Below are 23,447 nucleotides of genomic sequence, written 5' to 3'. Positions count from 1 at the left end.
GGAGTGCCTCGGAGGGTTCTTTCTTGGCAGCGAACACACGAAATCTGTGATGCCAACACTAGTTAGGTTTCCTCATTTTTCAATGTTTTAACTATGTATTAGTTTGTGAAAACCATGTTCCAAACTATGTCTTAGTTTGTGTAAAACCATGTTCCCAACCATGTTCCCAATTACTATGTATTAGTTTGTGGAATGTTCCTTCTCTCTATTTAAATAAAAATGCAAAAAAATAGTATTTTAATGTTTAAAAAGTTTAGGAGCGGCGTTTGGGGGTGGCGGTGGGGGGACGCGACTGGGGAGCGACGTCCCCTAAACGTGACACGAACAAAACACGTCCCGCAAACGCACGATCCGACACCCTTCATTTTAACTTTGGTGACGCTTTTCGCCGGGTTTTTATTTCAAAAATTGTCAGATGACCCAATACGAGCTGCGTCTACAAATGAAATTCGCGCTCTACAAAGGACAGTTTTTCATCAAATAAATCAGTGTACTTAACGAAGTGAAGTGTTAGAGTTAGAACACGACAAAAAGCTTGCAGCTTGATGACTCCACCTCCGACCCGCCGGCAACTGCAAGTTCATCTTTCCAAGTCATGAGTCATGATGATGTTATTAGCTTGATGACTTCATCATCAACTTGCAGCTGCCGCTCCGGTCGACTCCAGCTACGTGACGCCACCTCCTACCCCGGCCCGCCCACCCCGTCACCTTCCGTCCGACGTCACGCTCCCATGTGATGATGTGAACCTCCTCCTATATACACCCAGGACTCCCTCCCTGTGTCCTCCCGCCGGATCTTGACGGCGACCGCACAATCAGGGGCAGGCAGCTACTTCATGCCGTTACCCACACGCTACTTCCTCATCGCAGGCCCCCCACCCAAGACCCCAACACCCGACCATCATCTCCTTCTCGCCGTCGCGCGCGCACATGCAGGACGGAGGGGGCGTGAGCTGCGCGGTGGCCGGAGAGGCGCCGGCGCCGACGCCGGCGAGCCGCTGCGCCGGTGCCGGGCTTCTGGGCCTCACCATCAACCCACCGGGCGGTGAGCCTCCGGCGGAGCGCATCGGGCGGCTGGTCCGCGAGAGCCCCGTGGTCATCTTCGCGCGGCGCGGCTGCTGCATGTGCCACGTCATGCGCCGCCTCCTGGCCGCCGTGGGCGCGCACGCCACCGTCATCGAGCTCGACGAGGCCGCCGAGGAGGCCGCCGCGTCGGCCGCGGCCGCAGCCACCGTGCCGGCGCTCTTCGTCGGCGGCTTGCCGGTGGGCGGGCTCGACGGCCTCATGGGGCTTCACCTCAGCGGCCACCTCGTCCCACGCCTCAGGGAGGTGGGCGCCCTCTGTGGCTAGCCTGCCCTTGCCGTCCGGCAGGTCACGTGTGCGCCCCGTCGGCCCGTTCTGTCCTCATCTTGTTTGCTGTAGATACACTATAGTTACCGTAATTTAGTTCAAAGCGAGGGAGTCTGATGCGAAAGTGACGGTGAATAAGTTGTTGTGCTGTCTGGCGGGACAGCGGAGCTGGGTTGTGATAGTAAGATAAAGTTGAGGGTCTGTGCGATATAAGTCTGGGTCGAAATGTAATTAATATACTTGGAGTTTTACAACCAATATCACTCTCCTTCTTAGTTCGTCTGCAGCAGCGTTTTTTTTTTGAGCAAATATGTCGTCTTTTGCGTTCCCTCTTCTTTGTCCAATCTTGTAAACACTGTACAATTTATTTAGTTGCAATATGTACAAATTTACTGTGCAATATGAACGGACTACACGTATATATGCACATATGTTATGACCGAGATAAGGTATTAAAGCAGGGGAGATGGTCATGTTGTTGACGTCACTCAAAAGAAGGCCGTCCTAATCAAGACAGTTTAGCTTCTAGCCTCCTCTGAGAAGTACGACAAAAGTTTCATCAATGGTAAGATCGATTTCGACCTGAGCATATTGCAAACCGCATTTAAAGTTAAATACCCAGCAGAAAAGGAAAGTAATATCCACGTAAAGTGCAGTGGTACACATGCCATCTTACATGTACACATGCACATCCTGCGGAAAAACTTTTTTTACACTAGAGTGATGTCAACAATGATATCATCCATGTGCTGATCAATCTTTTTACAAAATTATGAAACATAATTAAATATAACTGAAACATAATTAAATATAACTGAAACACAATGTTCTGTCCCCTCTTTATCTTCCGTAGATACAATACTGTAACATAATTTAGATCAAACCAAGGAAGTCAGTTGAAATAGCACAGTTAATAAGTTGTTGTGGTGTCTGGTGTGCCATGAATTATCCAAGGCAACAGGGCTAGGTTATGATAGTAAGATAAAATGAAGGGCCTGTGCGGTATATGTCTGGGTCGAAATGTAATTAAATACTTGGAGTTTTACAGCCGTTCAAATCTCTTTCACTCCCTTGCATTCTTTTTTTTTGGTGAATCAAGGAGCTTTTTATTTTTGAGAAACACAGTACAAACTAGACGCTCACATACATGCACATACACAACGAGATTTATTAATTACTCACGACTATTACAATCTTTCTCAAGAATAGTACTCCGTACTCCTAGCTAAAAATTGTGGTATATAGTTTAACCACATACATCTTCTTCTCACACTAGAAACCCTATTATAGGGCATATGTGGAGATGCTCTAGTCGAGATAGTTTACCTTTTGGTCTTCCGCGACAATATGACAAAAGTTTCATCAAATGGTAAAATCGATTTCGAGCTGTGCATATTTCCAGCAGAAAAGGAAAGTATATCCACGTAAAGTGCAGCGGTACACATGTCATCGCCTAACTAAAATAATTAGCCTCCACTGCCGATCGGTTCAGAAGTGAATTTCTAAGATTACATAAATGCTTAAAGATCTATGCATGGTGTGTTGTCGTGAGCTTTAAGATGTTTTGCCCCACCACAATGCTTGAGTGCTTTGGCACATCTCGCTATGATCACATACGTCAGCGAAAAGAAGTCAAGTTTGAGTGGGGTTGAAAGATTGACTTCTCGAGAAAGCAAACAGTGGATCAAATCTCTCAATTTGTTTCCCTTTGTACAAGGATTGCAGATTTCATCTTTTTTCATTAGGATTATGACATCTCGTGATTTTCTCTTGGATTGACATTAACTATATATTTTTTTCGATAAAGGGATAATATCAAAAGATACCAATTACACACAGCCTCTGCAACAACTCACCACCCAAATGGCACTACGAATGCACACAACCAAAAAAATGAAAAAAAAAATAAGAAACAAAAGTCCCGCTATAGTATCTCAGACCTAACAACAACAATACATCCACCACCAAGACAACACCTGAAATACAGACTCTCCAAAAGCGACGCCTCCAAGAAAGGAACAGTGCTCCAACACCGTCGTCGTCTGATGGCGTGTAACTCACACGTTCGTTGGGAACCCCAAGAGGAAGGTATGATGCGCACATCAGCAAGTTTTCCCTCAGAAAGAAACCAAGGTTTATCGAACCAGGAGGAGCCAAGAAGCACGTTGAAGGTTGATGGCGGCGGGATGTAGTGCGGCGCAACACCGGAGATTCCGGCGCCAACGTGGAACCCGCACAACACAACCAAAGTACTTTGCCCCAACGAAACAAGTGAGGTTGTCAATCTCACCGGCTTGTCTGTAACAAAGGATTAACCGTATTGTGTGGAAGATGATTGTTTGCAGAGAAAACAAGAAAAACAAGTATTGCAACGAGATTTGTATTTCAAGATAAAAGAATGGACCGGGGTCCACAGCTCACTAGAGGTGTCTCTCCCATAAGATAAAAGCATGTTGGGTGAACAAATTACAATCGGGCAATTGACAAATAGAGAGGGCATAACAATGCACATACATGTCATGATAAGTACAAGTGAGATTTAATTGGGCATTACGACAAAGTACATAGACCGCCATCCAACCGCATCTATGCCTAAAAAGTCCACCTTCAGGTTATCATCCGAACCCCTTCCAAGTATTAAGTTGCATAGCAACAGTACAATTGCATTAAGTATGGTGCGTAATGTAATCAACAACTACATCCTTAGACATAGCATCAATGTTTTATCCCTAGTGGCAACAAAGACAACACAACCTTAGAACTTTCTCGTCATCGTCCCAGTGTCAATGCAGTGCATGAACCCACTATCGAGCATAAATACTCCCTCTTGGAGTTAAGAGCAAAAACTTGGCCGCAGCCTCTACTAATAACGGAGAGCATGCAAGATCATAAACAACACATAGGTAATAACTTGATAATTAACATAACATGGTATTCTCTATCCATCGGATCCCGACAAACACAACATATAGCATTACGGATAGATGATCTTGATCATGTTAGGCAGCTCACAAGATCCAACAATGAGGCACAATGAGGAGAAGACAACCATCTAGCTACTGCTATGGACCCATAGTCCAGGGGTGAACTACTCACTCATCACTCCGGAGGCGACCATGGCGGTGAAGAGTCCTCCGGGAGATGAATCCCCTCTCCGGCAGGGTGCCGGAGGAGATCTCCGTAATCCCCCAAGATGGGATTGGCGGCGGCGGCGTCTCCGGAAGGTTTTCCGTATCGTGGTTCTTCGTATCGGGGTTTTCGCGACGGAGGCTTTAAGTAGGCGGAAGGGCAACGTGGGGGCCACACGAGGGCCCCACACCACAGGTCGGCGCGCCAAGGCCTCGGGCCGCGCCGCCCTATGGTGGCGGCCCCTCGTGGCCCCACTTCGACTCCTCTTCGGTCTTCCGGAAGCTTCGTGGCAAAATAGGACCCCGGGCGTTGATTTCGTCCAATTCCGAGAATATTTCGTTACTAGGATTTCGAAACCAAAAACAGCAGTAAAACAGCAACTAGCTCTTCGGCATCTTGTTAATAGGTTAGTTCCGGAAAATGCACGAATATGACATAAAGTGTGCATAAAACATGTAGGTATCATCAATAATATGGCATGGAACATAAGAAATTATCGATACGTCGGAGACGTATCAGCATCCCCAAGCTTAGTTCTCGCTCGTCCCGAGCGGTAAAACGATAACAAAGATAATTTCTGAAGTGACATGCCATCATAACCTTGATCATACTATTTGTAAACATATGTAATGAATGCAGCGATCAAAACAATGGTAGTGACATGAGTAAACAAGTGAATCATAAAGCAAAGACTTTTCATGAATAGTACTTCAAGACAAGCATCAATAAGTCTTGCATAAGAGTTAACTCATAAAGCAATAAATCAAAGTAAAGGTATTGAAGCAACACAAAGGAAGATTAAGTTTCAGCGGTTGCTTTCAACTTGTAACATGTATATCTCATGGATAATTGTCAACATAGAGTAATATAACAAGTGCAATATGCAAGTATGTAGGAATCAATGCACAGTTCACACAAGTGTTTGCTTCTTGAGGTGGAGAGAAATAGGTGAACTGACTCAACATAAAAGTAAAAAGAATGGTCCTTCAAAGAGGAAAGCATCGATTGCTATATTTGTGCTAGAGCTTTTATTTTGAAAACATGAAACAATTTTGTCAACGGTAGTAATAAAGCATATGAGTTATGTAAATTATATCTTACAAGTTGCAAGTCTCATGCATAGTATACTAATAGTGCCCGCACCTTGTCCTAATTAGCTTGGACTACCGGATCATTGCAATACACATGTTTTAACCAAGTGTCACAAAGGGGTACCTCCATGCCGCATGTACAAAGGTCTAAGGAGAAAGCTCGCATTTTGGATTTCTCGCTTTGATTATTCTCAACTTAGACATCCATACCGGGACAACATGGACAACAGATAATGGACTCCTCTTAAATGCATAAGCATGTGGCAACAATTATTATTCTCATATGAGATTGAGGATATATGTCCAAAACTGAAACTTCCACCATGAATCATGGCTTTAGTTAGCGGCCCAATGTTCTTCTCTAACAAAATGTATGCTCCAACCATTAAGGTGGTAGATCTCTCTTACTTCAGACAAGACGGACATGCATAGCAACTCACATGATATTCAACAAAGAGTAGTTGATGGCGTCCCCAGAAGCATGGTTATCGCACAATGATGTCTACGGGAGCTTTGATACGTCTCCAACGTATCGATAATTTCTTGTGTTCCATGCCACATTATTGATGTTATCTACATGTTATATGCACACTTTATGTCATATTCGTGCATTTTCTGGAACTAACCTATTAACAAGATGCCGAAGTGCCGTTCCTCGTTTTCTCGCTGTTTTTGGTTTCGTAAATCCTAGTAACGAAATATTCTCGAATCGGACGAAATCAACGCCCAGGTTCCTATTTTACCCGAAGCATCCAGAACACACGAGAACCGCCAGAGAAGAGGCACGGGGCCACCAAACCCTAGCCCGGCGCGGCCGAGGGGGGCGCCCCCTAGGGTGTGGGCCCCCTTCGACCTTCCGCGCGCCTCTCCGCCTATAAAAGCCCCCGGATCAGAAAACCCGATACCAATTGACGAAACCCACGTAAACCTGCCGGAGCCGCCGCCATCGCGAAGCCAAGATCCGGGGGACAGGATCTCCGTTCCCGACACGCCGCCGGAGCGGGAAGTGCCCCGAAGGCTTCTCCATCGACACCGCTGCCATCTCCACCGCCATCTTCATCACCGCTGCTGCTCCCATGAGGAGGGAGTAGTTCTCCATCGAGGCTCTGGGCTGTACCGGTAGCTATGTGGTTCATCTCTCTCCTATGTGCTTCAATACAATAATCTCATGAGCTGCCTTACATGATTGAGATTCATATGATGATGCTTGTAATCTAGATGTCATTATGCTAGTCAAGTGAGTTTTACTTATGTGATCTCCGGAGACTCCTAGTCCCACGTGTGTAAAGGTGACAAGTGTGTGCACCGTGTGGGTCTCTTAGGCTAGATTTCACGAATACTTACTCATTGAATGGCATAGTGAGGTGCTTATTTATATCTCTTTATGATTGCAGCATGTTGTATCACAATTTATCTATGTGCTACTCTAGTGATGTGTTATTAAAGTAGTTTATTCCTCCCGCATGTGTGCAAAGGTGACAAGTGCGTGCACCGTGTTAGTACTTGGTTTATGCTATGATTATGATCTCTTGTAGATTATGAAGTTAACTATTGCTATGATATATTGATGTGATCTATTCCTCCTACATATGCATGAAGGTGACAAGTGTGCATGCTATGCTAGTACTTGGTTTAGTAGCGTTGATCTATCTTACACTAAAGGTTACTTAAACATGAGCATTATTGTGGAGCTTGTTAACTCCGGCATTGAGGGTTCGTGTAATCCTACGCAATGTGTTCATCATCCAACAAAAGTGTAGAGTATGCATTTATCTGTTCCGTTATGTGATCAATGTTGAGAGTGTCCACTAGTGAAAGTGTAATCCCTAGGCCTTGTTCCTAAATACTGCTGAGTTACTACTGCTTGTTTACTACTGCTGCGTTACTACTGCTGAGTTACTACTGCTTGTTTATCGTATTCTATGCGTTACTATCGTTGCAATACCACCACCATCAACTACACGCCAAGCACTTTTCTGGCACCGTTGCTACTGCTCATACTTATTTATACCACGTGTATTTCACTAACTCTTCGCCGAACTAGTGCACCTATTAGGTGTGTTGGGGACACAAGAGACTTCTTGCTTTGTGGTTGCAGGGTTGCATGAGAGGGATATCTTTGACCTCTTCCTCCCTGAGTTCGATAAACCTTGGGTATCCACTTAAGGGAAACTTGCTGCTGTTCTACAAACCTCCGCTCTTGGAGGCCCAACACCGTCTACAAGAATAGAAGCTCCCGTAGACATCAAGCACTTTTCCGGCGCCGTTGCCGGGAGGAAAGGTAAAAGGCTCTCATACTACGGTCTCGGTGTAAAGTATTTTTCTCGGCGCCGTCGTGTGTGTGCTCGAAGCTATTTCCTTTAGATCCTGCAATTGCATCTTGTTGTTTCTTGTTTACACTAGTTTGGCATAATGTACAAGAGTGAGCTTCTTATTCTATTTCCTGATTTAAAACATGGATTGTTTGATGCGAAAATTAAAAAACCTATGAAATCTTCTTTGCATGCTGGTAGTAATATTAGTATGAACGCTTTGAACACCATTGTTGACAATAATATAGAAAGTTCTAAGCTTGGGGAAGTTGGTTTTCATGATATTTTTAGTCCCCCAAGCATTGAGGAGAAAATTTTCTTTGATGATACTTTGCCTCCTATTTATGATGATTATAATGATAGTGGTCTCTTGGTGCCACCTACTATGGAGAGTAAATTTTGTTGTGATTATACTATGCCTCCTACACTTGATGAGAATAATAATGATAGCTACTTTGTTGAATTTGCTCCCACTACAACTAATAAAATTGATTATGCTTATGTGGAGAGTAATAATTTTATGCATGAGACTCATGATAAGAATGCTTTATGTGATAGTTATATTGTTGAGTTTGCTCATGATGCTACTGAAAGTTATTATGAGAGAGGAAAATATGGTTGTAGAAATTTTCATGTTACTAAAATGCCTCTCTATGTGCTGAAATTTTTGATGCTACACTTGTTTTATCTTCCTATGCTTGTTACTTTGCTCTTCATGAACTTGTTTATTTACAAGATTCCCTTGCATAGGAAGCATGTTAGACTTAAATGTGTTTTGAATTTGCCTCTTGATGCTCTCTTTTGCTTCAAATACTATTTCTTGCGAGTGCATTATTAAAACCGCTGAGCCCATCTTAATGGCTATAAAGAAAGAACTTCTTGGGAGATAACCCATGTGTTATTTTGCTACAGTACTTTGTTTTATATTTGTGTCTTGGAAGTTGTTTACTACTGTAGCAACCTCTCCTTATCTTAGTTTTGAGTTTTGTTGTGCCAAGTTAAGCCGTTGATAGAAAAGTAAGTACTAGATTTGGATTACTGCGCAGTTCCAGATTTCTTTGCTGTCACGAATCTGAGCCCACTGCCCTGCAGGAAGCTCAGAAAATTATGCCAATTTACGAGCATGATCCTCAGATATGTACGCAACTTTCATTCAATTTGAGCATTTTCGTTTGAGCAGGTCTGGTGGCCTAATAAAATCCATCTTTACGGACTGTTCTGTTTTGACAGATTCTGCCTTTTATTTCGCATTGCCTCTTTTGCTATGTTGGATGAATTTCTTTGATCCATTAATGTCCAGTAGCTTTATGCAATGTCCAGAAGTGTTAAGAATGATTGTGTCACCTCTGAACATGTGAATTTTTATTGTCCACTAACCCTCTAACGAGTTGTTTCGAGTTTGGTGTGGAGGAAGTTTTCAAGGGTCAAGAGAGGAGGATGATATACTATGATCAAGGAGAGTGAAAGCTCTAAGCTTGGGGATGCCCCGGTGGTTCACCCCTGCATATATCAAGAAGACTCAAGCGTCTAAGCTTGGGGATGCCCAAGGCATCCCCTTCTTCATCGACAAATTATCGGGTTCCTCCCCCGAAACTATATTTTTATTCCATCACATCTTATGTGCTTTTTCTTGGAGCGTCTGTTTGTTTGCTTTTGTTTTTGTTTGTGTTTGAATAAATTGTATTACATCATGCTTGTGTGGGAGAGAGACACGCTCCGCTGGTTCGTATGAACACATGTGTTCTTAGCTCATAATATTCATGGCGAAGTTTCCTCTTCGTTAAATTGTTATATGGTTGGAATTGGAAAATGATACATGTAGTAATTGCTATAAATGTCTTGGGTAATGTGATACTTGGCAATTGTTGTGCTCATGTTTAAGCTCTTGCATCATATGCTTTGCACCCATTAGTGAAGAAATACATAGAGCTTGCTAAAATTTGGTTTGCATATTTGGTTTCTCTAAGGTCTAGATAATTTCTAGTATTGAGTTTGAACAACAAGGAAGACGGTGTAGAGTCTTATAATATTTTCAATATGTCTTTTATGTGAGTTTTGCTGCACCGGTTCATCCTTGTGTTTGTTTCAAATAAGCCTTGCTAGCCTAAACCTTGTATCGAGAGGGAATACTTCTCATGCATCCAAAATCCTTGAGCCAACCACTATGCCATTTGTGTCCACCATACCTACCTACTACATGGTATTTATCCGCCATTCCAAAGTAAATTGCTTGAGTGCTACCTTTAAAATTCCATCATTCACCTTTGCAATATATAGCTCATGGGACAAATAGCTTAAAAACTATTGTGGTATTGAATATGTAATTATGCACTTTATCTCTTATTAAGTTGCTTGTTGTGCGATAACCATGTTTACGGGGAACGCCATCAACTCATTGTTGAATTTCATGTGAGTTGCTATGCATGTTCGTCTTGTCCGAAGTAAGGGCGATCTACACCGAGTTGAATGGTTTGAGCATGCATATTGTGAGAGAAGAACATTGGGCCGCTAACTAAAGCCATGATTCATGGTGGAAGTTTCAGTTTTGGACAAATATCCTCAAATCTCTAATGAGAAAAGAATTAATTGTTGTCAAATGCTTAAAGCATTAAAAGAGGAGTCCATTATCCGTTGTCTATGTTGTCCCGGTATGGATGTCTAAGTTGAGAATAATCAAAAGCGAGAAATCCAAATGCGAGCTTTCTCCTTAGACCTTTGTACAGGCGGCATAGAGGTACCCCTTTGTGATACTTGGTTAAAGCATATGTATTGCGGTGATAATCCAGGTAGTCCAAGCTAATTAGGACAAGGTGCGAGCACTATTAGTACACTATGCATGAGGCTTGCAACTTATAAGATATAATTTACATGATGCATATGCTTTATTACTACCGTTGACAAAATTGTTTCATGTTTTCAAAATCAAAGCTCTAGCACAAATATAGCAATCGATGCTTTTCCTCTATGAGGACCATTCTTTTACTTTCAATGTTGAGTCAGTTCACCTATTTCTCTCCACCTCAAGAAGCAAACACTTGTGTGAACTGTGCATTGATTCCTACATACTTGCTTATTGCACTTATTATATTACTCTATGTTGACAATATCCATGAGATATACATGTTACAAGTTGAAAGCAACCGCTGAAACTTAATCTTCTTTTGTGTTGCTTCAATGTCTTTACTTTGAATTATTGCTTTATGAGTTAACTCTTATGCAAGACTTATTGATGCTTGTCTAAAAGTGCTATTCATGAAAAGTCTTTGCTTTATGATTCACTTGTTTACTCATGTCATCACCATTGTTTTGATCGCTGCATTCTCTACATATGCTTTACAAATAGTATGATCAAGTTTATGATGGCATGTCACTCCAGAAATTATCTTTGTTATCGTTTTACCTGCTCGGGACGAGCAGAACTAAGCTTGGGGATGCTGATACGTCTCCAACGTATCGATAATTTCTTGTGTTCCATGCCACATTATTGATGTTATCTACATGTTATATGCACACTTTATGTCATATTCGTGCATTTTCTGGAACTAACCTATTAACAAGATGCCGAAGTGCCGGTTCTCGTTTCTCGCTGTTTTTGGTTTCAGAAATCCTAGTAACGAAATATTCTCGGAATCGGACGAAATCAACGCCCAGGTTCCTATTTTACCCGGAAGCATCCGAACACACGAGAACCGCCGGAGAAGAGGCACGGGGCCACCAAACCCTAGCCCGGCGCGGCCAAGGGGGCGCGCCCCTAGGGTGTGGGCCCCCTTCGACCTTCTGCGCCGCCTCTCCGCCTATAAAAAGCCCCTGGATCAGAAAACCCGATACCAATTGACGAAACCCACGAAACACTGCCAGAGCCGCCGCCATCGCGAAGCCAAGATCTGGGGGACATGATCTCTGTTCCGGCACGCTGCCGGAGCGGGGAAGTGCCCCCGGAAGGCTTCTCCATCGACACCGCTGCCATCTCCACCGCCATCTTCATCACCACTGCTGCTCCCATGAGGAGGGAGTAGTCCTCCATCGAGGCTCGGGGCATGCACGGTAGCTATGTGGTTCATCTCTCTCCTATGTGCTTCAATACAATAATCTCATGAGCTGCCTTACATGATTGAGATTCATATGATGATGCTTGTAATCTAGATGTCATTATGCTAGTCAAGTGAGTTTTACTTATGTGATCTCCGGAGACTCCTAGTCCCACGTGTGTAAAGGTGACAGTGTGTGCACCGTGTGGGTCTCTTAGGCTAGATTTCACGTGAATACTTACTCATTGAATGGCATAGTGAGGTGCTTATTTATATCTCTTTATGATTGCAGCATGTTGTATCACAATTTATCTATGTGCTACTCTAGTGATGTGTTATTAAAGTAGTTTATTCCTCCTGCATGTGTGCAAAGGTGACAAGTGCGTGCACCGTGTTAGTACTTGGTTTATGCTATGATTATGATCTCTTGTAGATTATGAAGTTAACTATTGCTATGATATATTGATGTGATCTATTCCTCCTACATATGCATGAAGGTGACAAGTGTGCATGCTATGCTAGTACTTGGTTTAGTAGCGTTGATCTATCTTACACTAAAGGTTACTAAAACATGAGCATTATTGTGGAGCTTGTTAACTCCGGCATTGAGGGTTCGTGTAATCCTACGCAATGTGTTCATCATCCAACAAAAGTGTAGAGTATGCATTTATCCATTCTGTTATGTGATCAATGTTGAGAGTGTCCACTAGTGAAAGTGTAATCCCTAGGCCTTGTTCCTAAATACTGCTCGAGTTACTACTGCTTGTTTACTACTGCTGCGTTACTACTGCTGAGTTACTACTTGCTTGTTTCTGTATTATCTGCGTTACTACTGCTGCAATACCACCACCATCAACTACACGCCAAGCACTTTTCCGGCACCGTTGCTACTGCTCATACTTATTTATACCACTGTATTTCACTAACTCTTCGCCGAACTAGTGCACCTATTAGGTGTGTTGGGGACACAAGAGACTTCTTGCTTTGTGGTTGCGGGGTTGCATGAGAGGGATATCTTTGACCTCTTCCTCCTCGAGTTCGATAAACCTTGGGTATCCACTTAAGGGAAACTTGCTGCTGTTCTACAAACCTCTGCTCTTGGAGGCCCAACACTGTCTACAAGAATAGAAGCTCCCGTAGACATCAAGCTTCTATTCTTGTAGACAGTGTTGGGCCTCCAAGAGCAGAGGTTTGTAGAACAGTAGCAAGTTTCCCTTAAGTGGATCACCCAAGGTTTATCGATCTCGGGAGGAAGAGGTCAAAGATATCCCTCTCATGCAACCCCGCAACCACAAAGCAAGAAGTCTCTTGTGTCCCCAACACACCTAATAGGTGCACTAGTTCGGCGAAGAGATAGTGAAATACAGGTGGTATGAATAAGTAGTAGCAACGACACCGAAAAAGTGCTTTGCCCAGGACAAGTAAACAAGCAAGAGTAGTAACGCTGATAGAAACAAGTAAACAAGCAGCGATAGCGTATTTAGGAACAAGGCCTAGGGAATAGACTTTCACTAGTGGACACTCTCAACTTTGATCACATAACAGAATAGATAAATGCATACTCTACACTCTTGTTGGATGATGAACACATTGCGTAGGATTACACGAACCCTCAATGCCGGAGTTAACAAGCTCCACAATAATGCTCATATTTTAGTAACCTTTAGTGTAAGATAGATCAAAAGACTAAACCAAGTACTAGCATAGCATGCACACTGTCACCTTCATGCATATGTAGGAGGAATAGATCACATCAATATTATCATAGCAATAGTTAACTTCGCAATCTACAAGAGATCATGATCATAGCATAAACCAAGTACTAACACGGTGCACACACTATCACCTTTGCACACGTGCAGAGGAATAAAACTACTTTAATAACATTGCTAGAGTAGCACGTAGATAAATTGTGATACAAAACACATTGCAATCATAAAGAGATATAAATAAGCACCTCACTATGCCATTCAACGATGAATAAGTATTCCGTGAAATATAGCCTAAGAGACCCACACGGTGCACACACTCGTCACCTTTACACTCGTGGGACAAGGAGTCTCCGGAGATCACATAAGTAAAACTCACTTGACTAGCATAATGACATCTAGATTACAAGCATCATCATATGAATCTCAATCATGTAAGGCAGCTCATGAGATTATTGTATTGAAGCACATAGGAGAGAGATGAACCACATAGCTACCGGTACAGCCCCGAGCCTCGATGGAGAACTACTCCCTCCTCATGGGAGCAGCAGCGGTGATGAAGATGGCGGTGGAGATGGCAGCGGTGTCGATGGAGAAGCCTTCCGGGGCACTTCCCCGCTCCGGCAGGTGCCGAACGAGACTCCTGTCCCCCGGATCTTGGCTTCGCGATGGCGGCGGCTCCGGAAGGTTTTCCGTATCGTGGTTCTTCGTATCGGGGGTTTCGCGACGGAGGCTTTATATAGGCGAAGAGGCGGCGCAGGAGGGTCGAAGGGGTGGCCACACCATATGGCGGCGCGGCCGGGGCCCGGGCCGCGCCGGCCTATGGTCCGGGGGCCCGTGCCCCCCTCCGGTCCTTCCCGGTGTTCGGATGCTTCCGGTGAAAATAGGAACCCGGGTCTTCGTTTCGTCCAATTCCGAGAATATTTCGTTACTAGGATTTCTGAAACCAAAAACAGCGAAAACAGAACCGGCACTTCGGCATCTTGTTAATAGGTTAGTTCCGAAAAATGCACGAATATGACATAAAGTGTGCATAAAACATGTAGGTATCATCAATAATATGGCATAGAACATAAGAAATTATCGATACGTCGGAGACGTATCAAGCATCCCCAAGCTTAGTTCTGCTCGTCCCGAGCAGTAAAACGATAACAAAGATAATTTCTGAAGTGATATGCCATCATAAACTTGATCATATTGTAAACATATGTAATGAATGCAGCGATCAAAACAATGGTAATGACATGAGTAAACAAGCTGAATCATAAAGCAATGACTTTTCATGAATAGTACTTCAAGACAAGCATCAATAAGTCTTGCATAAGAGTTAACTCATAAAGCAATAAATCAAAGTAAAGGTATTGAAGCAACACAAAGGAAGATTAAGTTTCAGCGGTTGCTTTCAACTTGTAACATGTATATCTCATAGATAGTTGTCAACATAGAGTAATATAACAAGTGCAATATGCAAATATGTAGGAACCAATGCACAGTTCACATAAGTGTTTGCTTCTTGAGGTGGAGAGAGATAGGTGAACTGACTCAACATAAAAGTAAAAGAGAATGGTCCTTCAAAGAGGAAAGCATCGATTGCTATATTTGTGCTAGAGCTTTTATTTTGAAAACATGAAACAATTTTGTCAACGGTAGTAATAAAGCATATGAGTTATGTACATTATATCTTACAAGTTGCAAGTCTCATGCATAGTATACTAATAGTGCCCGCACCTTGTCCTAATTAGCTTGGACTACCGGATCTTTGCAATGCACATGTTTTAACCAAGTGTCACAATGGGGTACCTCCATGCCGCTCTGTACAAAGGTCTAAGGAGAAAGCTCGCATTTTGGATTTCTCGCTTTTGATTATTCTCAACTTAGACATCCATACCGGGACAACATGGACAACGGATAATGGACTCCTCTTTAATGCATAAGCATGTGGCAACAATTATTATTCTCATATGAGATTGAGGATATATGTCCAAAACTGAAACTTCCACCATGAATCATGGCTTTAGTTAGCGGCCCAATGTTCTTCTCTAACAATATGCATGCTCCAACCATGAAGGTGGTAGATCTCTCTTACTTCGGACAAGACGGACATGCATAGCAACTCACATGATATTCAACAAACAATAGTTGATGGCGTCCCCGAAAACATGGTTATCGCACAACAAGCAACTTAATAAGAGATAAAGTGCATAAGTACATATTCAATACCACAATAGTTTTTAAGCTATTTGTCCCATGAGCTATATATTGCAAAGGTGAATGATGGAATTTTAAAGGTAGCACTCAAGCAATTTACTTTGGAATGGCGGATAAATACCATGTAGTAGGTAGGTATGGTGCACACAAATGGCATAGTGGTTGGCTCAAGTATTTTGGATGCATGAGAAGTATTCCCTCTCGATACAAGGTTTAGGCTAGCAAGGTTATTTGAAACAAACACAAGGATGAACGGTACAGCAAAACTCACATAAAAGACATATTGTAAACATTATAAGACTCCATACCGTCTTCCTTGTTGTTCAAAACTCAATACTAGATGTTATCTAGACTCTAGAGAAACCAAATATGCAAACCAAATTAGCAAGCTCTAAGTATTTCTTCATTAATGGGTGCAAAGTATATGATGCAAGAGCTTAAACATGAGCACAACAATTGCCAAGTATCAAATTATCCAAGACATTTTAGAGTTACTACATGTAGCATTTTCCAATTCCAACCATATAACAATTTAACGAAGAAGAAACTTCGCCATGAAAATTAAAAGCTAAGAACACATGTGTTCATATGAACCAGCGGAGCGTGTCTCTCTCCCACACAAGCATTTATTCAAACAAAAACAAAAACAAAAGCACACAGACGCTCCAAGTAAAGTACATAAGATGTGACCGAATAAAAATATAGTTTCAAGAGAAGGAACCCGATAATTTGTCGATGAAGAAGGGGATGCCTTGGGCATCCCCAAGCTTAGACGCTTGAGTCTTCTTAGAATATGCAGGGGTGAACCACCGGGGCATCCCCAAGCTTAGAGCTTTCACTCTCCTTGATCATATTGCATCATACTCCTCTCTTGATCCTTGAAAACTTCCTCCACACCAAACTCGAAACAACTCATTAGAGGGTTAATGCATAATAAAAATTCACATGTTCAGAGGTGACACAATCATTCTTAACACTTCTGGACATTGCATAAAGCTACTGGACATTAATGGATCAAAGAAATTCATCCAACATAGCAAAAGAGGCAATGCGAAATAAAAGGCAGAATCTGTCAAAACAGAACAGTCCGTAAAGATGGATTTTATTAGGCCACCAGACTTGCTCAAATGAAAATGCTCAAATTGAATGAAAGTTGCGTACATATCTGAGGATCATGCACGTAAATTGGCTTAATTTTCTGAGCTACCTACAGGGAGGTAGACCCAGATTCGTGACAGCAAAGAAATCTGTAACTGCGCAGTAATCCAAATCTAGTACTTACTTTACTATCAAAGACTTTACTTGGCACAACAAAACTCAAAACTATGATAAGGAGAGGTTGCTACAGTAGTAAACAACTTCCAAGACACAAATATAAAACAAAGTACTGTAGCAAAATAACACATGGGTTATCTCCCAAGAAGTTCTTTCTTTATAGCCATTAAGATGGGCTCAGCTGTTTTAATGATGCACTCGCAAGAAATAGTATTTGAAGCAAAAGAGAGCATCAAGAGGAAAATTCAAAACACATTTAAGTCTAACATGCTTCCTATGCATAGGAATCTTGTAAATAAACAAGTTCATGAAGAGCAAAGTAACAAGCATAGGAAGATAAAACAAGTATAGCTTCAAAAAATTTAGCACATAGAGAGGTGTTTTAGTAACATGAAGATTTCTACAACCATATTTTCCTCTCTCATAATAACTTTCAGTAGTATCATGAGCAAACTCAACAATATAACTATCACATAAAGCATTCTTATCATGAGTCTCATGCATAAAATTAGTACTACTCCCAACATAAGCATAGTTATTCTTATTAATTGTAGTAGGAGCAAATTCAACAAAGTAGCTATCATTATTATTCTCATCATCAAATATAGGAGGCATATTGTAATCATAATCAAATTTATCCTCCATAGTAGGTTGTACCAAAAGACCACTATTATAATCATCATAAATAGGAGGCAAAGTATCATCAAAGAAAATTTTCTCCTCAATGCTTGGGGGACTAAAAAGATCATGAAAACCAGCTTCCCCAAGCTTAGAACTTTCTACATTATTATCAACAATGGTGTTCAAAGCGTTCATACTAATATTACTACCAAGCATGCAAATAAGATTCCATAGGTTTTTTAATTTTCGCATCAAACAATCCAAGTTTTAAATCAGGAAATAGAATAAGAAGCTCATTGTTGTCCATTATGCCCAACTAGTGTAAACAAGAAACAAAAAGATGCAATTGCAGGATCTAAAGGAAATAGCTTCGAGCACACACACAACGGCGTCAGAAAAGTACTTTACCTGAGACCGGAGTATGAGTGCCTTTTTACCTTTCCTCCCCGGCAACGGCGCCAGAAAAGTGCTTGATGTCTACGGGAGCTTCTATTCTTGTAGACAGTGTTGGGCCTCCAAGAGCAGAGGTTTGTAGAACAGTAGCAAGTTTCCCTTAAGTGGATCACCCAAGGTTTATCGATCTCAGGGAGGAAGAGGTCAAAGATATCCCTCTCATGCAACCCTGCAACCACAAAGCAAGAAGTCTCTTGTGTCCCCAACACACCTAATAGGTGCACTAGTTCGGCGAAGAGATAGTGAAATACAGGTGGTATGAATAAGTAGTAGCAACGGCACCGAGAAAAGTGCTTTGCCCAGGACGAGTAAACAAGCAGTAGTAACGCAGATAAAAGCAATAAACAAGCAGCGATAGCGATATTTAGGAACAAGGCCTAGGGAATAGACTTTCACTAGTGGACACTCTCAACTTTGATCACATAACGTAATAGATAAATGCATACTCTACACTCTTGTTGGATGATGAACACATTGCGTAGGATTACACGAACCCTCAATGCCGGAGTTAACAAGCTCCACAATAATGCTCATATTTTAGTAACCTTTAGTGTAAGATAGATCAAAAGACTAAACCAAGTACTAGCATAGCATGCACACTCGTCACCTTCATGCATATGTAGGAGGAATAGATCACATCAATATTATCATAGCAATAGTTAACTTCGCAATCTACAAGAGATCATGATCATAGCATAAACCAAGTACTAACACGGTGCACACACTATCACCTTTGCACACGTGCAGGAGGAATAAAACTACTTTAATAACATTGCTAGAGTAGCACGTAGATAAATTGTGATACAAAACACATTGCAATCATAAAGAGATATAAATAAGCACCTCACTATGCCATTCAACAGTGAATAAGTATTCTGTGAAATATAGCCTAAGAGACCCACACGGTGCACACACTCGTCACCTTTACACTCGTGGGACAAGGAGTCTCCGGAGATCACATAAGTAAAACTCACTTGACTAGCATAATGACATCTAGATTACAAGCATCATCATATGAATCTCAATCATGTAAGGCAGCTCATGAGATTATTGTATTGAAGCACATAGGAGAGAGATGAACCACATAGCTACCGGTACAGCCCCGAGCCTCGATGGAGAACTACTCCCTCCTCATGGGAGCAAGCAGCGGTGATGAAGATGGCGGTGGAGATGGCAGCGGTGTCGATGGAGAAGCCTTCCGGGGGCACTTCCCCGCTCCGGCAGGGTGCCGAAACGAGACTCCTGTCCCCCGGATCTTGGCTTCGCGATGGCGGCGGCTCCGGAAGGTTTTCCGTATCGTGGTTCTTCGTATCGGGGTTTCGCGACGGAGGCTTTATATAGGCGAAGAGGCGGCGCGAGAGGGTCGAAGGGGTGGCCACACCATATGGCGGCGCGGCCAGGGCCCGGGCCGCGCCGGCCTATGGTCCGGGGGCCCGGTGCCCCCCTCCGGTCCTTCCCGGGTGTTCTGGATGCTTCCGGTGAAAATAGGAACCCGGGTCTTCGTTTCGTCCAATTCCGAGAATATTTCGTTACTAGGATTTCGAAACCAAAAACAGCAGAAAACGAGAACCGGCACTTCGGCATCTTGTTAATAGGTTAGTTCCAGAAAATGCACGAATATGACATAAAGTGTGCATAAAACATGTAGGTATCATCAATAATATGGCATAGAACATAAGAAATTATCGATACGTCGGAGACGTATCACACAACAAGCAACTTAATAAGAGATAACGTGCATAAGTACATATTCAATACCACAATAGTTTTTAAGCTATTTGTCCCATGAGCTATATATTGTAAAGGTGAATGATGGAATTTTTAAGGTAGCACTCAAGCAATTTACTTTGGAATGCCGGATAAATACCATGTAGTAGGTAGGTATGGTGGACACAAATGGCATAGTGGTTGGCTCAAGGATTTTGGATGCATGAGAAGTATTCCCTCTCGATACAAGGCTTAGGCTAGCAAGGTTATTTGAAACAAACACAAGGTTGAACGGTGCAGCAAAACTCACATAAAAGACATATTGTAAACATTATAAGATTCTACGCCGTCTTCCTTGTTGTTCAAAACTCAATACTAGATATTATCTAGACTCTAGAGAAACCAAATATGCAAACCAAATTAGCAAGCTCTAAGTGTTTCTTCATTAATGGGTGCAAAGTATATGATGCAAGAGCTTAAACATGAGCACAACAATTGCCAAGTATCAAATTATCCAAGACATTTTAGAGTTACTACATGTAACATTTTCCAATTCCAACCATATAACAATTTAACGAAGAAGAAACTTCGTCATGAATACTATGAGTAGAGCCTAAGGACATACTTGTCCATATGCTACAACGGAGCGTGTCTCTCTCCCACAAAGTGAATGCTAGGATCCATTTTATTCAAACAAAACAAAAAAACAAAAACAAACCGACGCTCCAAGCAAAGTGCATAAGATGTGACGGAATAAAAATATAGTTTCAGGGGAGGAACTCGATAATGTTGTCGATGAAGAAGGGGATGCCTTGGGCATCCCCAAGCTTAGACGCTTGAGTCTTCTTAGAATATGCAGGGGTGAACCACCGGGGCATCCCCAAGCTTAGAGCTTTCACTCTCCTTGATCATATTGCATCATACTCCTCTCTTGATCCTTGAAAACTTCCTCCACACCAAACTCGAAACAACTCATTAGAGGGTTAGTGCACAATAAAAATTAACATGTTCAGAGGTGACACAATCATTCTTAACACTTCTGGACATTGCATAAAGCTACTGGACATTAATGGATCAAAGAAATTTATCCAACATAGCAAAAGAGGCAATGCGAAATAAAAGGCAGAATCTGTCAAAACAGAACAGTCCGTAAATATGGATTTTATTAGGGCACCATACTTGCTCAAATGAAAATGCCCAAATTGAATGAAAGTTGCATACATATCTGAGGATCACTCACGTAAATTGGCTTAATTTTCTGAGTTACCTACAGAGAATTAGACCCAGATTCGTGACAGCAAAGAAATCTGTTTCCGCGCAGTAATCCAAATCTAGTATTTACTTTACTATCAAAGACTTTACTTGGCACAACAAAACATAAAACTAAGATAAGGAGAGGTTGCTACAGTAGTAAACAACTTCCAAGACTCAAATATAAAACAAAAATACTGTAGTAAAAACATGGGTTGTCTCCCATAAGCGCTTTTCTTTAACGCCTTTCGGCTAGGCGCGAAAGTGGAACTCAAGTAACATCGAGAGACGAAGCATCAACATCATAATTTGTTCTAATAATAGAATCATAAGGTAACTTCATTCTCTTTCTAGGGAAGTGTTCCATACCTTTCTTGAGAGGAAATTGATATTTAATATTACCTTCCTTCATATCAATAGTAGCACCAACGGTTCGAAGAAAAGGTCTTCCCAATATAATGGGGCAAGATGCATTGCATTCAATATCCAAGACAACAAAATCAACGGGGACAAGGTTATTGTTAACCATAATATGAACATTATCAATTCTCCCCAAAGGTTTCTTTTTAGCATTATCGACGAGATTAACATCCGGATAACAGTTTTTCAATGGTGGCAAGTCAAGCATATCATAGACTTTCTTAGGCATAACGAAATACTTGCACCAAGATCACATAAAGCATTACAATCAAAATCTTTAACTCTCATTTTAATGATGGGCTCCCAACCATCCTCTAGCTTTCTAGGAATAGAAGTTTCAAGTTTTAGTTTCTCTTCTCTAGCTTTTATGAGAGCATTTGTAATATGTTTTGTGAAAGCCAAGTTTACAGCGCTAGCATTAGGACTTTTAGCAAGTTTTTGTAAGAACTTTATAACTTCAGAGATGTGGCAATCATCAAAATCTAAATCATTACAATCTAAAGCAATGGGATTATCATCCCCAAGGTTGGAAAAAATTTCAGCAGCTTTATCACGAGCAGTTTCAGCAGTTTTAGCAGTTTCAGGTAATTTTGCGCGCTTTGCACTAGGAGTAGAAACATTGCCAACACCAATTATTTTACCATTGATAGTAGGAGGTGCAGCAACATGTGAATCATTAACATTGCTAGTGGTGGTAATAGTCCAAACTTTAGCTACATTTTTCTCTTTAGCTAGTTTTTCATTTTCTTCTCTATCCCACCTAGCACGCAGTTCAGCCATTAATCTTATATTCTCATTAATTCTAACTTGGATGGCATTTGCTGTAGTAACAATTTTATTTTCAATATCCCTATTAGGCATAACTTTCGATTTCAAAAGATCAACATCGGAGGCAAGACTATCAACCTTAGAAGCAAGAATATCAATTTTATTGAGCTTTTCCTCAACAGATTTGTTAAAGGCAGTTTGTGTACTAATAAATTCTTTAAGCATAGCTTCAAGTCCAGGGGGTGTATTCCTATTATTGTTGTAAGAATTCCCATCAGAATTAGCATAACCGTTACCATTATTATAAGGATATGGCCTATAGTTATTACTAGAATTGTTCCGATAAGCATTGTTGTTGAAATTATTATTTTTAATGAAGTTTACATCAACATGTTCTTCTTGGGCAACCAATGAAGCTAACGGAACATTATTAGGATCAACATTAGTCCTATCATTCGCAAGCATAGACATAATAGCATCAACCTTATCATTCAAGGAAGAGGATTCTTCAACAGAATTTACCTTCTTACCTTGTGGAGCTCTTTCCGTGTGCCATTCAGAGTAATTAATCATCATATCATCAAGAAGCTTTGTAGCCGCCCCCAAAGTGATGGACATAAAGGTACCTCCAGCAGCTGAATTCAATAAATTCCGTGAAGAAAAATTTAGTCCTGCATAGAAGGTTTGGATGATCATCCAAGTAGTCAGTCCATGGGTTGGGTAATTTTTAACCAAAGATTTCATTCTTTCCCAAGCTTGAGCAACATGTTCATTATCCAATTGTTTAAAATTCATTATGCTACTCCTCAAAGATATAATTTTAGCAGGGGATAATATCTACCAATAAAAGCATCCTTGCATTTAGTCCAGGAATCAATACTATTTTTAGGCAGAGATAGCAACCAATCTTTAGCTCTTCCTCTTAATGAGAAAGGGAACAATTTTAATTTTATAATGTCACCATCTACATCTTTATACTTTTGCATTTCACACAATTCAACAAAATTATTAAGATGGGCAGCAAGCATCATCGGAACTAACACTGAGAAAATTGCTCTCGCATAACAAGATTCGATAAAGCAGGTTTAATTTCAAAGAATTCTGCTGTAGTAGCAGGTGGAGC

General features: G+C 41.5%; 1 protein-coding gene across 1 annotated transcript; it reads left to right on the top strand.

Moving 5' to 3' along the window:
• Positions 1-932: 932 nt before the first annotated feature.
• Positions 933-1,630, top strand: LOC124647318 (glutaredoxin-C7-like). Its single transcript, XM_047187281.1, has one exon. The coding sequence runs from the start codon at positions 933-935 to the stop codon at positions 1,350-1,352; it is 420 nt and encodes a 139-aa protein (XP_047043237.1). The 3' UTR covers positions 1,353-1,630.
• Positions 1,631-23,447: the final 21,817 nt, after the last annotated feature.

Source organism: Lolium rigidum, chromosome 4 (genome assembly GCF_022539505.1).
Source record: "Lolium rigidum isolate FL_2022 chromosome 4, APGP_CSIRO_Lrig_0.1, whole genome shotgun sequence".
Taxonomy (NCBI): Eukaryota; Viridiplantae; Streptophyta; class Magnoliopsida; order Poales; family Poaceae; genus Lolium; species Lolium rigidum.
Note: the sequence above shows the minus strand (reverse complement) of the source record. Positions and strands in the feature narration are given on the sequence as shown.